We start from the raw sequence: 18,057 nt of genomic DNA, 5'->3' as shown, positions 1-18,057 counted from the left end.
GTAACTATTATTTATTATGCAAAATGTAGTGATGTGAGCATAGCATAGGAAAAGGAGTAAGACAAGGAGATACAATCTCGCCCAAGTTATTCAATGCGGTGCTTGAGGGAGTTTTCAGGAAATTGGATTGGGATACAGCCGGAGTAAGCATCAATGGTCGCTTTTTGAGTCACCTTCGGTTCGCAGACGATATAGTTCTAGTAGCTCGTGATTCAGCTGACCTACTTATCAGACTAACACAGCTGGACAGGGAAAGTAGAAAAGTAGGATTAAAAATTAACGTAGATAAGACTAAACTAATGTTCAATAGTTATTGCATGCCTGATAGCATCCCCTTAGATGATAAACCAGTAGAAGTAGTAAATAATTATTTATATTTAGGTCAAATAATTGACATGTCTGGTAGTAAAAATGAAGAGATAAAGAGATAAACATCGATGTCGCCAATGCTGCTGCTGTTGGAAACTTAGCTGTAGCCTCCACAAGTTCTGGACCGACATCTTTGTATACAGTTCCGCGAGATTTATTCGATCAAAATTTATCAGAAACAGCTAGTTCAACGTCATCAACGAGGCTTGATGATTTAGTTATAGAAGCAGAAGCAGACAATCCCAACGAAACAGATATTCATGAACAATTAGAAGGGCGCAGAATAGTAGATATTAAATATTTATTTTCAGCGCTTTCAAAAATTTAGCATGAACACACTAATTGTACATTATCTGACTTAAATTTTGTGAAAGAAATAAGAAAAGGTTTTCTCAGCGAATATGTTTTTCGGTGTAGAATGTGCTTAGCAAAGGAAACTGTATACTCCGAAGATCCGAAACTGCAAGTTTCCGCAAATACTGCTTTCGTAGAAGGAATTATTTGTACAGGTAATGGCTATTCACAATTAAATGAAATTTGAGTCGTGGAACTTACACAAGCATAGAACAACATTTAGCGCCAACAATCGAAGAATGTGCCTTTGATGAAATGATTGTCGTTGGTGAAGAAGAAAAAAGGCTCGCCATTTTAAATGGTGACATAGACGAGGAAGGATATCCCTTACTGACAGTCATTGCAGACGGTTCTTGGGCAAAGAGATCATATAAAAGTGGGTTTAACTCCTTGTCTGGTGCAGCGTGCATAGTAGGGCTCCGAACTAAAAAAGTTTTATATCTCGGAGTACGAAACTCTTAGGGCGGTTTCAGACTAGCGTTTTATACGCGCGTATAATCTCGTTTTTTGAAGTGCATGTAGGCACGTATAGGCGCTTCGTTTTCCATACGCGCAACTCGTACGAGCGTAGACGCGCTTATAAGCTCGTATTATCCATGTTGATACTAAATCACCACTACCGGTTCGAGCGAAAACGCCGAAATAAGCCCGTGTACGCGCGTTCGGTTTTTTGAAGCGCAAAAAGTAGCGCGCGTGTAAGCGCGTATGGCGAAATGACCGTATACGCGCAGAAATAAAACGCTAGTCTGAAACCGCCCTTACCGCTGCATATGTGCCAGAGCTACAAAATTAAATATAGATGCAACTGAGCACAAGTGTTTTAAAAATTGGCGTGACAGCGCTAATGTCATGGAAGCTGATAAGTCTATTTAAATATATCTATGTTTTATTTAATAATGTGTGTTTTATTTTCATTTATTATTTTATGTTCAGTATATTTGTTATCTGTAAATGCATTTTCATTTTTCAAAACTGCACCAAGGAAAGATCCCTGGAAAATATACTTCCCACTTTTATTACTAATTGTTTTAATAAAAAATATATTTGCCTTCTGTTTGTACCTGTGAACAATATTCAAGAAGAAAAAAATCGTATATATCAATTTAAAATAATTTGCCCGTGAAAGGGTTTAATTACTATAATCTTTTCCTGTATTTTAAAAAATGTGAATATTTCACTAATATATATGTAGAAAATAGATTTTAGTATTTTATTTTCATTTTCTCCGCAAACAAAATGAAAAAATATTTTGAATAAATTCAATAATTACTTTACATAACACATTGTTTTATTTTAGAAGTTCGTATAAAAGTGTCACGTACATACATAGACACACCAATCTGGAGAAATAAAAAGAAATCGACAAGTCAGAAGTTGCAATTTGGTGTGCGCGAATATAGTACTTATGTATCGAAATATGTAATACGTACATATTGTGTAGTTACGATTCGAGCGAATTGTATATCGTATGTATGAACTTGTCATGTGAACAGTGGAGTCGTATGTGAGTGCGAGTGTGTGTGTATAGTGTACGTGTACTAGCCTCGGACCCCCCCCGACCCCCGCACATATATTGAGTAAAAGGGACAGATGCGCGTCCAACAGATTCTACCTCTTTTAAATTTACAAAATCCAGCTTTCCTAATCAACTATTTTCTCCTCCAAAACTGAACCAATTTTAAAAAAAATTTCATCATCGGTATGAGAAAGATATTTTCTGTGCATCTATCAGCGTATTTTTTTTAAAATCGACCGTTAAATAAGCACGCTGGACTCTTTTCGTGGGTGTAAAAAAGAGGCGATTTTATAGATGTTTGGCGGCTCCTAGCTCCTACAAAAAATAATAAATCAAAAAAATAAAACGATAGATGCACCCCAATGGTGGATATCCATAGCATATTAAAAAATAATTTCTCTAGTGCCATAATTGAGGAAGGGAGAAGTTTAGTAAGTTTGTATGGACAAGGCGCTGCTGTCCAGCCCTCTTAATCCACCATCATAATCTTAGTTTTTGCTCTGTTCATCTTAACCATTTTGCTTTCATGTTGCAGACGATGGAATATGTAGATTCGCTATTTCCTCTTCTGAGTTGACTATTAAAGTAGTATCATAGGCGTATCTGAGATCACCTATACTTTTATGGTACTTTATTACCTTTATGGAGTGGAAGTGTTGAATTAAACAGCTTATTTAACCTATATAATATAATATAATATTTATAAATATCTGCATATTTCTTCCCTCACTGTATTAGTCCGTTTAATCTAGTTTATATTAAACTAAATATATTATAAATTAGTCCATATTTGACAATGATTAAACAAGCGTAAATGCACCATAACAATTTGAAAAAAATATAAAATCTTATCAAAGTCTTTATGTATGAAAGCACCGAAAAATTTTCGCATCAAATTAAATCTTTGCATATGAAAAAAAAATGAAAATTTTACCTAAAAATGTATGTATGTATGTATGTACACACGTAAATAATCGCACGCGTGATCGTGCACTCGTCTCGATTCGACACAGTCGACATCGTTAACCCTTATCGTGCGCGTGCTCAATAGCATCGCCAAATCGGGACGCGTCTTACAATTCATAGAACTAACTGCAATGGTACATATACAAATAATAGTCAAGTCAATTGTAATGCTCGATTGTTTGGTAGCATGAACACCTACCAGTCGACGTGCGTCGTACGCGCACGCGCAACGTATTAAATTAAAATAGTGTATAAATAAATGCGAGAAACGTCTCGAGAACACAATGTGAAGAACGATAGGGAAACGAGAAGAGAGTTATCGACAACTAAGCTTTTCTTCAACGGAACATATGCATGTACATACAATGTACATATGTATATTTGATTACCGACTCGTGCCGTGCGAACATTTCACCCGATTCGATTCATCAATTTAATGGTATAAAAGTACGAAGTTGGATATAACGGAAATATTACTGCTACTGAAATTATGATGTACTCATAGAATTTACCAACTTGCATTAACAATTGATATTTTTCATGTTGCTTTTCTTTGTATTGAATAATATATGTAGTATATTTCTTGCCGCGTTTCGCAAAATCAATCACTTTAAACGGTAAACTTTTAATGGAAAATGGCACGGGTTAATATTAATGTTGATTTTTCCATGAAAAACAATTTGAGATATGTATACTATTGCACCTATATATATACTAGTCGAAAGTTTGATAAGTTGTGGGCTTTATTAACATATCAAGCATTATTGGTATTTCGTTGTTAATATGTATGTATATATTGCGAAATTTGTGCAAAGAGAAACGCGATAAAATGTAAATTTCATTATACAGTTTATTTCGAACCCACTCATTATGTACCTACTCAGAGATGTTCAGTTTTTCAAACTGTTTATAGCTACAGTTATATAGATTACGATTTTGAATTACAAGAAGAAATGCACATTTAATTTAACCTTACTAGCAATTCAATAGAACTTCATATTTTATATCTTCAATTACCCTACAATTTTAATACTGGTAATATAATGTTTAAACATCAAATCGAATTGTAATAAATGTGCATTCCTACTTGAAAAAATGTAGGAATTGTGTATAATTATTTGTTTTTTTAATTTTCAGGTACCCCGATTAACCGTTTGCCGATAATGGCCAAGTCTGTGCTGGACCTGTTCGAATTGTACAACCTGGTGATAGCCCGCGGTGGTCTTGTCGACGTCATCAATAAGAAGTTGTGGCAAGAAATCATCAAGGGATTGCACCTACCTTCGAGCATTACTTCTGCAGCTTTCACATTACGTACACAGTGAGTATTATTGTTTTGTAGAGTTGGCAATGAAAATTACGTCGACTCTATTTATTCGTTAGTTTATGAATTTAAAAACATTCTATTGTAAAATACATACTGGAAATACAGTTCTTGTGTTAATACTAATTTTTATGAAACATGAAATATGTCTACATATGTACATATACTATTGATATGCGTTCATTTGAATGCACTTCTCCAGTTTACTCTAAAATTAAGCGATTCAGAACACTCTAGTACAATAAAAAGCGTGGGAACGGAGTCTTAACCTTTTCTCCTCTGTCCTTCTTAAATTATATAGTTGAGTTTAATAAGAAATAATCTGCAGTAACTTGCATAACTATACATGTTATTAAAATGTATCAGCTGTGCGAATGATTCGCTCATAAAAAGTGACTACTCTATTGGTCAAGATTGATCTTTTGATAAATTTACCTTATATCCTTTTAAGTTTTTGTACTTTCCTGTTAAGCTTCCTTTTATGAAGCTACTAATACTATTTTAATTGATCTTTTTTAAACCACTATGAAAAGTAATTTTATTACATCTTCTTGAGATTAGCATAGAAATCTTGAGATTGCCTTTTTTACATTCCTCCTTTACGTTTCACTTACGATTACAATTCAGGAAAAAGTTTGCCTCTTATCCGATCGTTCTCATACTTTGCCATATTGCTCATTTTGGTCATCAATATAAGTAAATGCATCCTCCGCCATTACGATAGAGATAAAATATCGTTTAAGAAGCTTTTAAAATCTGCCCGGTGACGTTTACCGTTGACGTTTGTTTATTAGTTTTAAACAGATGGCGGTAGAAAAAAAATTAGTGGTGTTTTTATTCAAAATAATAATTTTATATTCAAATTATAGAAGAGGTATGTCTTTAAAAAACTTTTTTTTATTAAAAATAATTATACATAATTTACATTGTAATTTCTCAATTTGCAATATTTTCTCATTGTATCGTTGAGGATCTTAAGTTTAATTTAAACATCATTAACAGTTTCTGTAATATATGATACACTGATACAAACATATATACATATCTGGAAGACCAAGCTTCGCTCGCTAAAGGAGGCAGAGCAGCATAGCTCAGTGGTTAGCGTATGATGCTAACGGCTGAGATGGCACGGGTTCGAGCCATACAAAAAGAGTCATACACGGTATGATTCGAAGTATTTATGCAGTGTTGTTTGTCATTTCTTGGATACTCGTAACTCCAAGTCGACCCTATCGAGTTTGCCAATTTAACTAATTTCATTGTTGAAACGGTTTCTCATCAAATTTTCCATCTAACGCCTATTTGTCAATACTATTGATTATTATTTCAAATTTATATGGTATAAATTTATATTTAGTACATATATATGGACAACTTTGACCATAGATGTCGCTATCGGGCAACCTGTAATGGCACCATGGTTAATACCTAAATTTATTTTTCAAAATAAAATTTAAGTAATATTCACATAAAAGAATATTTGTCCCCAATTAGAACCACGAAAAATGATGTAAAGTCTTTTCATTATTTATATCATTGATAGTTTTTGAGAAGTGCCAAGCTGTAAAAACAATTTTTTTTTGTATAATTTAAATGATTCTTTTAAATTTAAATTTATTATTTTGGTTTGTTTTCAGCGTAAATTATACGTATTATATATTATTGACAGATTTTTATACGTATTATAGAGGATTAGCTCATTTAATAATATGGGATATAATATATTCATTTAAAAATGCTTACCCCTGATATATTTTATATTGGTTCGAATTTTAGAGGTCGTTTGAAGTTATATCGAATTAATAGTATCCATTCCGGTGCAGCGCAGCGTATTAATTTTTTAATTTAGATTTTACGACCATTCCGAGAATGCATTATGCATCTTTGGCAATGTGTGCGTGCGCGAAGAGGGGGAGGGAGGCTTTGATGTAACTATGTCAGCCTTATTTTCTTTTGATTTCATGATGTTCAGCATCGTGTTTCGGATTTATTGCCTTAGGAACATTAAGTCTCGTCTGAGGGGAGGTTAGATGATTTATGTTTTGCGTAGCCTACCTATCAAACCTGCAAATCTAAAATGGAGTTCTCTTAGTTAAAATTTAAATCGATATCCCTCGAGCCAATAAATATCTAATTCCAATACATACATACGATACATATGTATGTACATATGTATATCACAGGAGCCGTATAATCGATCTCGATTATACGACTCTCATACGAAATTTTTATTATTTAATATTACTATTGATGTTCACTAACTACCAGGTATCGCTAAGATTGCAAATATGAATTGTATGAGTATATAATATTAAACAAAAAAATGTGCAGAAGCTATGAAAATGAATACTCTCATTTATCCCATTTATTAATAATAAAATAGTCATCGCAAATTACCTTCAACATTGTGGGAAAACTATTGTGCAAAGTTTGGTTAATTATTCAAATGGTGTTAAATGATAATATATGAGATATTTTATCTAAAATTAAACGATAAAATGTATGCAGTTTGTAGTCTTCGTTTTATGATGTATATTTTATCTGTGTCTCCTAGTGGAGTATTTATATTTTATTTTATCGTTACCGTGACTTGAAAACTTCCTTGAATCCAACAGTTAGTCATCAATATAATATGTATATAATGGTCTCATATATAATTTCGAAAGAGACTTTGTGTGTGTATGTAAGTTTTGGGTGGAAGCATCGAAAACAAATCAAAGTTATGTACTTTATGGTTTCCGGAAAGATGCACTAAATAGCACTGAATAGTAGCGCAGATTCGAGAAGTCATAATTTTCATAGGCGCTCAAAAAGAACTTATGCAATAGAATTCCACAAAAAAGGTTAGCACCATCAAATAACGTAAAAATACCCCTTGACGCTTTTTTGTGGAATTCTATTGCGTTAGTTCTACTTGAGCATCTTTGAAAGTTTGGATGTCTCGAGATTGCAACTATCTCGAGTGCATTTTTCCGGTCACCGTACTTTATCTATGTATGTCCGTAGTAACAATAGATGAAGTTTTGTGATCATGCGAAAATTCGAACTTGAGATTTTGACTGATTCGAACTCAGAATTGATCACTGATCATGTTTTCATCATCTAGAAAAAATGTGTGTATGCCTGTATGTGTGTGTGTGTCTGTGTATTTTTTTTTCGATTCAAATAAATTTAATAAAAAAACAAATGAATGCTTACTATTAGATTAACCATGTTTAAGCGGTTTATATTACAAATACCGAGCAACGCTGTATAAAAACACTAGTATATTATATATGAAGTATTTATATTTTATTTGTATGGTAATCTTCAAATCTTAAATCCACGATAATTGCTGTATCGCCCTGAACTTTCTGCGACTGTAGGACATGTTTACGGCTTTCGCGAAGGGTAGACCGCAAGATGCCCTCTTCATTTTAATATGCACTCTCCTATCGGTCTTATTATTACGTATATAAGATGCATCTTGGGCCTCCTTTTTACGAGCAGAAAATTATATTGTGCTCGCGCGCGATGGGTGGGTGTCTAAATAAAACCGCCCCCGAATGCCGACCGCCGAATTTGCTAATTATGGCGTCCCTTTGAATTTTTACCGGTTCGAATTTGGCTATCGGTTTCTAAACCAACTTGACTGACGGTCTTCCATCTTCTTTCGGTCCGTTTAGCCAGATTGTCGCCAGCGCGTTTAGCGTCGTACGAGCGCATTTTTCTGTAATTCCTAAATATAATGTGTGGATAACCCTCGAATTACCTACCATCGCTTATATATAATACATATATACATAAATATATCGGCAAATCATTACATGCCAAAAATTACTACTTATTTTAGATCTATGATTTGAGGAAAATTTCAGATCTGTTCTGTCGTATTTATCCTAAGAAAATTGTACTACATACATATGTATGTACTTATGTAGACGTAATTTTAACTTATGGAATGAATTCATATGCATATTTATCTACTTGAACTTTTTTTTCTATCAAAATGATATCGAAGTAATGAAATATAATAATAAACAATAGTATATTGAAGTTCACAAAGTGACACCTATTGTCACAAAGTGACACCTATGGTCAAACTTGTACTTAAATTCTACATTCACATTCTACAATTCAGATATATTTAACAATAAACAGATCCTGATTTGCAACGGATTTTCGAGAACCAGAGAAGGGGGAGGGGGAAAGGATGCCGATTTTATTAAATTTTATTGACGGTCGATCTGGATTAAATAATCATTCAAATCATGCCAGCGTATATCAATCCGGTCGGGATTTGAACCCTCGACTTCTCTACTGGTTAACAATGGCTTAACCAGTGAGCTACGCTGTGTTTCTTAAATAAATAAAAAATAGTCACGTAGGAAGTTTTTTTTACTGTTCTTAAACTTGTACGATATCTGAAATATTCCGCATGTACCTACCTAATTTTACAATTTATTCATTTGTTCCAAAACCAATGCCTAATGTTTCTAAAAAGTCTTTCCAATGGTTTTTTTTTACCAAGGTGTATTTTGCTTGCGATATATTCTGAAGTTACTCCAGCAAAGCATCGCATAATTGGGGTAGACGTTTAAATAGTTCACCCGAGTGTTCCAATTTACCTTTTCCTTCTTATTTATTCAACATGCTTTTTAATACACACTTTGGTCTAATTAAGCAGCTGTCCCAATTATGCAAAAATTCAAAACAATTAATTGTCAACGAATAACAGCTTAAGAACGACAAAATAATTTATATACATATATATACTAAGGTTTTTATCCTCATCGTACGCATTTTGATGCAATGTTATTTGTTTTTATATAGTTGATGGTTAATTTTATGCTTGTACGGTTTTGTTAGGGTTTTATTGTGGGCTTTTCGCTTGTTTGCCGACATCGATTTAGATTTTTCACCTTTGACGAAAATATTCATTTGTAGACATTAGCAATTTAAAGCTAATTAAACGGGTTTTTTCGTCGTATCTCTAAAGTATATATCTTTTTTTTTATGAACACACTCAATGTCCGTCATTGGGTCAACGAAAATATTCAAAAGTAATTAATGTTCGCGCGTTTCTCAATAGAACATAATTTCAATGACAAATATTGATTTAGATTTTTTTCCTAGCGCGATAAATTGTTGATTTTACAATTTAACGTTTTAGCGGATTACATATGGGGATATTTCAGGTTTTTTTTCGCGCGCGTTTCGGAAATTTCACAATATGCCGATTCGATTTATCGGTCGTCGTTCCGGATCCCCTGCCCCTCTCCCGATTTCGGTCGTTAAAGTGTTAATGCCGAGGTCGATATATCATCTCGGCGTGCATATCTCTCGCTGCTATATTTATCAAAGTCTAGGCGTCTCATTTATCTATTCAGAGATCTCCGCCGTTTCTTTTATTATTTCACTCTGCGGTTGTCATGTGTCAAGCTGCCTCAATGGCGGGACGTCGCCTAAATGAACGCCACATTTTATATTACACATATTATTATATAGGTGCGCATACGAATCTGTGTATATGTGCATTACGTATTTGTTCAATCAAAAGTCACTATAAGATGATGGGATGGTCGCGAATGGGTTAAAGTAGGACTGTGAAGATTTACACCATAAAAGGGCAATGTGAAGTATCGTCCTTTCTTCTATGTATGTACATACATATTATATATTCTCTTGGGTACCAATCGTTCATCTTCCATTGTACAATATACGTATGTCCAGTCCATTGCTATATGAACCTATTTAATCATACTTCTCCATGTGAATGTACTTCGTAAGTATGTGTAGTGTAAGTCTCATACATATGTCAATCTAAAATTAATTTTGACAGATGCATTGTTCATCTTTGGTTAAAATAATAATAATAATATACGAAACGTTTCACTGGCACATATTAAGTATATTATTGGCCCATAGTCCAATCGAGAAACCATTTTTAATTTTATCATTTCGATGCCACGTAATCATTTTTCACTGTGCGATAAAAAATATGATGCTAAAACTATTTCATCATCGTCATCGTTTACAGCTGTTCGCCATCCACAGCTGGATGAAGGCTTCCATTCATCTCTGTTCTGACTCATCTAATTAACCCCTCGCACTTTTCTTACTTTATCCAACCAGCTTTCCTCGTACCCTCTATACTATCTTTATTACAATTCAAACACATGTGTACACAAGTGTATATGTATTATAAGCTCAAAAAATAGTGCAGATTTTGTACTCACATATTTTTTATAGGTTAACCCCAATGCGTTTTCCTGGCTAAATACAAACATCGATAAATATTTTTTACAGAGCTTCTTAGAGACATCTATGGATAAATTTGAGAAACATTTTACAGAATTTTATATATCAGCGAATTAGAGATGCTTTTAACTCGAATTTTTGCGGAGAGATTGGAAATGTTGCCAATTTGTTGGAACCAAAATTATACCACTGGATATATATAGCTTACGTCATTATTAGACTACGGAGGATGATGAGGGCAATGAAAAATAACAATTCACATTCCAACTGAGTTGAAAGCAAGAAATTTTATTTTAAGAAAGGTTTTCAATGAAGTTAACAATACCCCGATCCCTATCTGATGTCTAGTCATTATCATCATCATCACTTACAGCCATTATCCACTGACTGCTGGATGAAGGCTTCTCCAACACGCTTCCAGTCGCATCTGTTTTGAGTAACTCATCCATCTCATCCCAAACTTTTTTTTTTATTTCATCCACCCATCTTCTTTGTGGCCTTCTTTGCACGCTTTAACCCTTTGACTGCTACAACAACGATAAATCGTTGTTTTGAAATCGGCGAAGATTGCTACGACGATCGTTGTTGACGTCATTAATTGTCGTATTTCAATACTTTCTTTGAGCCACCAGCGCATCAGTGGCACGAAACATTTTTTTTATATACGTATTTATATTTATTTTTCAATCAAGCTTTATAAATATTTATCAATTTTTTAAATAAAAGCTCTTCAATTTCGGGTTCATCATCAAAGTAAATTTCGGGTTCGTTGTCAATGTCATATAAGGAGTTATTACTTGGGAATTGATTATTATCGATAAATTCATTTTCAGAATCAGTAGAGCTGCTGATTTGTCGAGTTCCTCGGCGAGGAGCTATTATTTCGCTTTCATCACTTTCACTGTCCGATATCATTTTGCAGAGTTAAAATAAATGGCAAAAAACAATAGAAATCCGCTTTCAATTATATAGGTCACGAGACGTCACGAATTCATGCAATCAATCAAATGCAACTGAAATGCATACAAAATGTTTATGATACATGTTGAAAAATTATTTGATTATTAGAAACTTCGCATCCTTGTGTGTCTCGCTCACACGTACACAATTAAAACCAAGAAAGAAAGAGAGAGAGACCGCTACCTGTTTCGAATATATCGCATGTTGTAAGGATACATCGATATCTAAAAATAGATTATTGAAAAGAATAAAGCCTCGGAAAACAATCGTCAAAACTTATTTAGTGTATATATGTAGGTATCTCTTTCGCACGCACGCATGTAAAAGCAAGACAGAAAGAGAGAGCACGAGTCCACGACTGCTTCTTAAAAATGTATATAAAGTATTATAAAAATTACGAGTGTTCGGCGAAGTAAGTATGTAAAAAAAAATATTATATTTATTTTTTTTCAAAATAATTACAAATGTTAGCATTTTTCGCTTGGACATTGAAAAACCTCGTAGCAGCCAAAGGGTTAACATTCTCCCGAGTACTATTCAAGCACTTATTTCGTCCATTTCAATATATTTACTCTCTCCACTACATCAACTAACCTTTTTATACTTTTCATATACGTATTCCGTTTCTTATATCTTCCTACTATGTCGAGAATACAGCACTTATTTGAGTGCATTGGACTTTATGCAGCATTCTGGCGTTCAATGCCCAAGTTTCCCATCCATACGCCATCATTGGCAAAAGTCTTTGATCGAAGATATTTTTCTTCAAGCAAAGTGCCATTTTGGATTTGAAAACGTCGTACATTCACCCAAATGTACTCCACGCTAAATATTTTTATTTCATCTTTTTTACTACCGGACATGTTAATGTTTTGGCCATAGCTTTTATATACGAGGTCACAAAGCATGTGGAATAAACTTATTTTTTTCATACGTTTCATCTTTTTGCATATTATACGTGTACATTTAAATAATTGTTCATGAATCCTCATCATCAACTATAAAATGTATCACTTTTAGGAACTGCATTTTCATTTTAGAATAATAATAATAATAACAGGTGTTTTTAAAAATCACATTGGCCGTGATTTAGTGTTGGTAATTTTATCTGCAATTCAAAGTGCATAGAAAATCGTTCGCACGAAAGTTCAATTAAATCAATCGGACTTAGTACGGTCCTGATTTGGCAGATTTCATGCGACGCGCGCGTGTCTCACATACGAAATTACCATTCTAATTTAAATTAAAATGATCGATACGCGAACGACACGTCGAATTTCCATTTATTATTTACCAGCACGTATTATATACCCAATACACACACACACATTCGTTAATAGCCGAAACTGTCGAATTTCATCACGGGGCCAGAGACGGATTGGAAACGCGCGACATAACGGTCCGTATATAATGTGCGAACATATAACACTTATAGATGAGTAGTACCGAGTGTATTATAAATATGCAAAGACGACACACACAAACACACGAGATACTTGAAAATGTAATTTGGACGTGTATTACACGCGACGACGGGTCATTATTGCCGTTCATTGTTGAGAGCTTCTTTCGGGGCGTTGTTGTAATATACTCTATGTATATTACAGGTGAAGTCTCTCTCTCTCATGCTAATGCCGGCCGCGATGACGACCACGATGACTGATGATGCACGATGATGCATATTGAATATTAATTATATATATATTCGGATTGGATGGTGTGAGTGTGTGTATGTGGACGCGACTCCAAACGTGCGATAAATAATCCCAATGAGATGGACAAACATTCGGCGCAGCATCCACTAGTCCGCGCACGTACTGACGGCAATTGACAACTGTTGGTACACGAAACGGTCAATTTAGCGATGTTAATTTGGAATGCTTTTGTGCATACTTTAAAGCTACAATTGGAGTTCATGTGTTGTTTGATTACGATTTTAATTTGAGTGATTTACTAAATTGGCTACAGTAGGATTGTGTGTCAAGTAATCGCTTCTTTTTTAATTGTGTATACTTCATATATTGATTTATTATTTATTTGGAATGGAATTTATATAAAACGATCATAATATGATACATACATATGAATGCAATACTTATTGGTGCTACAAACTAATTCAATACACTCTGAGATGATATGTAAATATGTAGTGAAGATTTTTGATCTTACTAAAAAGTATTATAAAGTAAAATTAATTTATTTCTGAGATTATAGTTAAGATCGCAATTAGTGGGTTGGGAGGGTTGCGGATGAAAGGGTTAGAAAAAAAATAAATATGACTGTACAGAATTTGATTTACTGGATGAATCAAATGAATGAATTTAATACAAAGTAGAAAAAAATAGTAATTCAGTTATGGATGGTACATGATGCTGATGTAACAAAATTTTATCAGTAGTTTGTTGATTATTTATTGATTATATATGAGTTTTTTTGAGTGTGTCTTCCATTTCATTCTTTCATTTACTAGTGCGTTTCGGCAGTGCATAAAAATACTAGTAATTTTATGAACACGCATTTTATTTGAAGATAGCTTTTGAACCAACTAGTAGGTATGTTGTAGGAGTGAACACTTGGACTATGCCATCTTCATCATTTTGTATTAAGCCTTCATTTGGTTTGGTGAATGTAATTTTGTCTAAAATATAAGTTCTATTTTAACAATAAACTATCAAAGATCATTTAATTATATAAAATTCACATTTTACCGTGATGTCATTACTGATTTTACCCCTGAGCGACACACATGGTATTAAACTTGTGCATATAAAATTATAACTATTCAAATAGTAACAAATAGAAGGTAGGTTGGATTTTTCAATATGTTGAGGAACAGTTTCAACAATGAAATCAGAAAAATTGGCACTCTGATAGGAAACGATCGATTTGTAGTCACAAATATCCAAGTCTGAACACCAGCACTACAGAAATACTCCGAATAAATTCTCTTCAATCGAGATCAACCCAGGGCTAGCATTACCGCAACGACCGATCTATACTGCTCGCTCTGTATGATCTATGTCAATTTTGAGATCCCTTTCATCACAATGACCTTAATGATCAGTGCCTATTCATTCAGAGGGTTTTTTCGGGCTGCACTGCGTATAATGATGTTTTTGAGCGATCTGTAAAATATACACCATTTGAACCAAAAAACCGAACGAGTCCAAAGGCGCATTATTTCCGCTCCTCCGTAAGTGTTCCGTTCTTGATATTGATTGATTAGGCAATAGACATTTCCCAAATTATAATACATCTTTCAAAGCAAATTGTGTTCGAAAGTGTCACACAAAAAGCGCGGCAAAACTACACTCACAATGACGCATCTATTTATTGATTGATTAATCTTCTCGACCGCGCTGAAATAAACACAACGAATGTATTATACAAGAGCGAAACCACTAATGATCGACGGGGTATCAATATACAGTTAGTTGGCGACCCCCGAAAAGGCGAGTGTGTATTAAATTAATGGACCGCATTGGGGAGAACAAGAGGCTTCTTTTATCTGTCTATATATACTGTTTTTTTTTTGTTTTTTTTTTTTACTTCGAAACGGGTAAAGCACACGTCGGTTAGTTAATAGCCCGGTTGGGCTATCGTCGCATAGACAAAAGACTTATTTCTTTGACAAGCCAATAAAAGGTGAGGAATTTCATTATTTTGTTATGTACACTCATACATTGCCTCTTACACATATGCATAAATATATTTATGTACGTATTCGTAGAGCGACACTTTTGTGTCGCGTTCCGTGTCTATTGATCCGGACAAAAATATTAATAATAATATATGTCCGCTTGTACGGGTCTCTCTCGTCATGGTAAAAATTTGATTTATTGTCACTTCGGCCATTATCATTATTGTTAATGCTTCTTTTCAATTTTTTGGCGATCGGTTTTCGAAAACTCGAATTTCTATCTGGCGAATGGCCTCGGGGTAAATGTCATCGGTTTGTATTTAAATACCTAATATAAGTACGCGTGCATGCGCCGATCTTCCATTACTACGACCCATTTCCATAATGTACTTATTGTATTTTTGTATTATTTCTCTTTCTCTTTGGATGTGGACGCGATTGCTATGGCTTTTAAATTATTCTACGTGCATGCGATGTGCGCGTATTCAGCTAATGAAAATTGATCATCATTCAGATGAACTTGTCAACTTGTTTTGTGTGGATGTGGTTTGATTCGTAATCAATACATAATATCATTTCATTAGAGCAACCTCTATGAAGGACTTGTGTAAGGCACATTTACATATTTCAGTCAGTTGGGCCTTTATTTTATTTGATATAATTCTGCAAGAGGTTTGTTTTAGAAAATTTTAGCATAATTGGGATATTCGCTTAATCAGAACAAATTCACTCTATTATAAAAAAATATTACTTTGATTTTATCAATTTATTTAAAGTTTAGATCAAATTAAAAACATTCCTTTAATTGATCTTGTAAAATAGTATTATTCTATGTATAAACAAGATCTATTAACCCTTTGAATGCTGGAGAACGCCGATCGGCGTTTTTCCAATAATTCCATAGGCCTGAAAACCGCCGATAGGCGTTGTATTTTGAGCATGTACAAATTAAACAAGAATACTACCCGCTCAGCCTTTCCGAGTAGCATTGAATATGGGTAATTCATTTATAAAGACTGGTTTACACCGGAATTTCTGAATTTATAACCATAGTAGAATTTCCCGATGGAAATCTCTAGCTGCTGAGAATTTTAGATTGTGTTTTGGCATTTAGATTGTGAGCATTACGTTTTAACAACAATGAAGAAGATGGAACTAGTTTTGGAGAAATACATTCATTAATAGAATACATTATGCATTCATTAATAGAATAATTAATAAAATAAATTAATTAAAAATACATTAATTAACGGAAAAATACATTCATTACTTCTTTTGCTTATTTTATATTGTTGCAAGATATGATAGAGAGTCTGAACACACCTTTACAAAACTCGGAATCCTCGGCGGTAGTTATCCAGGGTTTGTTTGGATTTGCTAAAAATTTTATACCTGATATACGGATTTCAAAATAATTCTATTTGGAAATCTTGGCAAAATTTTCAACGTGGCGGGCTTTCAACAGAAAATACGTCAGCACTCAAAGAGTTAACTTTTTACTTGTTATGATGTTTTATTTATTATAATTCAAAAGTAAATAAATGGTGATCAAATTTTTATTATAATTCAAAAGTAAATAACTGGGGAAAGTCGGCATAGCTGATGGATCTAATTTCATTCATATTCTCAATCGTTAAGATGATAATAATTGACGTACGCAAATAGCACTTAAGTTTTAATTGATATTCTTTGATTTAACATTTATTGTTACAAAGCAGCATAAAAGCATATTTTGATCATATGCTTGCGAGTATTGTTCAAGTCAGTCGCCAATATAATATTGTATTGAAATTTAGATTTGTTAAAAACATTCATCATTTTATGTGATATATATATATATATATATATTTATCTTTGTATTATATGTTTTATTAATTTCTTTTTCAGATATATGAAGTATCTGTATCCGTATGAGTGCGAGAAGAAGAATCTTTCAACGCCGTCGGAACTTCAGGCAGCAATTGACGGCAATCGTCGTGAAGGCAGACGTTCTTCCTACGGTCAATACGAACAACAAGTGCAATCACATTTAAACATGGTAATTTTTTCACATATTTATATGTTTTGACTGTATATTAATCATATATAGGTAAATAATTGCTACAAACCAAATCAATACATGCTTTAATAAAAACATTTCTGTACAGAGGAGTCCTGTTCCGACGAGTATGCAACAGTTGTCGCAGCAGATGTCACCGCTGTCTTTAGTCACCGGTGGCGCCAGAGGACTTTCCGGAGGCTTGGGAGGTGGACTCGGTGGAGGATTAGCTCTAGGAAACAGCTTGGGTATGCATCACGCAGCAGCACAACAAGCGGCGCATCACGGAGCGCATGCCATGGCCCACGATCTGGAACAAAAAATGATGGAATACATGAAATTGTTCCAACAGAAAGACTTCAGAAGGCCAGGTATGTGTTTTCATTTTAATTGATATGTAAATTTGAAGTAAAATGATTTGTTTGACTTATTTATTTGTTGATTATAGGTTCAGAATCACCGCCAGGCACAGTGTCCCCACGCGATGCAGCTCTCAGTGCTTTGGAAATGTCCCGCTTAACCTTGTGGAGTCTATATAATAATAATGCATCTCCTCCAGCATCTCTGAACAATGCATCATCTCCAATAAATGAACCTCAAAGGTATATATTTAAGTTATTTATGTTAGTCAGGGTGACACAGCCTCCATT

At 33.9% G+C, this 18,057-nt stretch overlaps 1 protein-coding gene across 1 annotated transcript in view; it reads left to right on the top strand.

Moving 5' to 3' along the window:
- Positions 1-18,057, top strand: part of LOC143920447 (protein dead ringer-like) — a 145,779-nt gene that overhangs the window by 126,003 nt on the left and 1,719 nt on the right. The window contains exons 5-8 of the mRNA XM_077443337.1: positions 4,343-4,526; positions 17,257-17,379; positions 17,507-17,778; positions 17,856-18,009. Of these exons, the coding sequence (XP_077299463.1) occupies positions 4,343-4,526; positions 17,257-17,379; positions 17,507-17,778; positions 17,856-18,009 (733 nt within the window). The remainder of the gene's footprint in view (positions 1-4,342; positions 4,527-17,256; positions 17,380-17,506; positions 17,779-17,855; positions 18,010-18,057) is intronic.

Source organism: Arctopsyche grandis, chromosome 12, assembly GCF_051622035.1.
Source record: "Arctopsyche grandis isolate Sample6627 chromosome 12, ASM5162203v2, whole genome shotgun sequence".
NCBI classification, from domain to species: Eukaryota; Metazoa; Arthropoda; class Insecta; order Trichoptera; family Hydropsychidae; genus Arctopsyche; species Arctopsyche grandis.
This window is presented reverse-complemented; position numbering and strand designations above follow the sequence as displayed.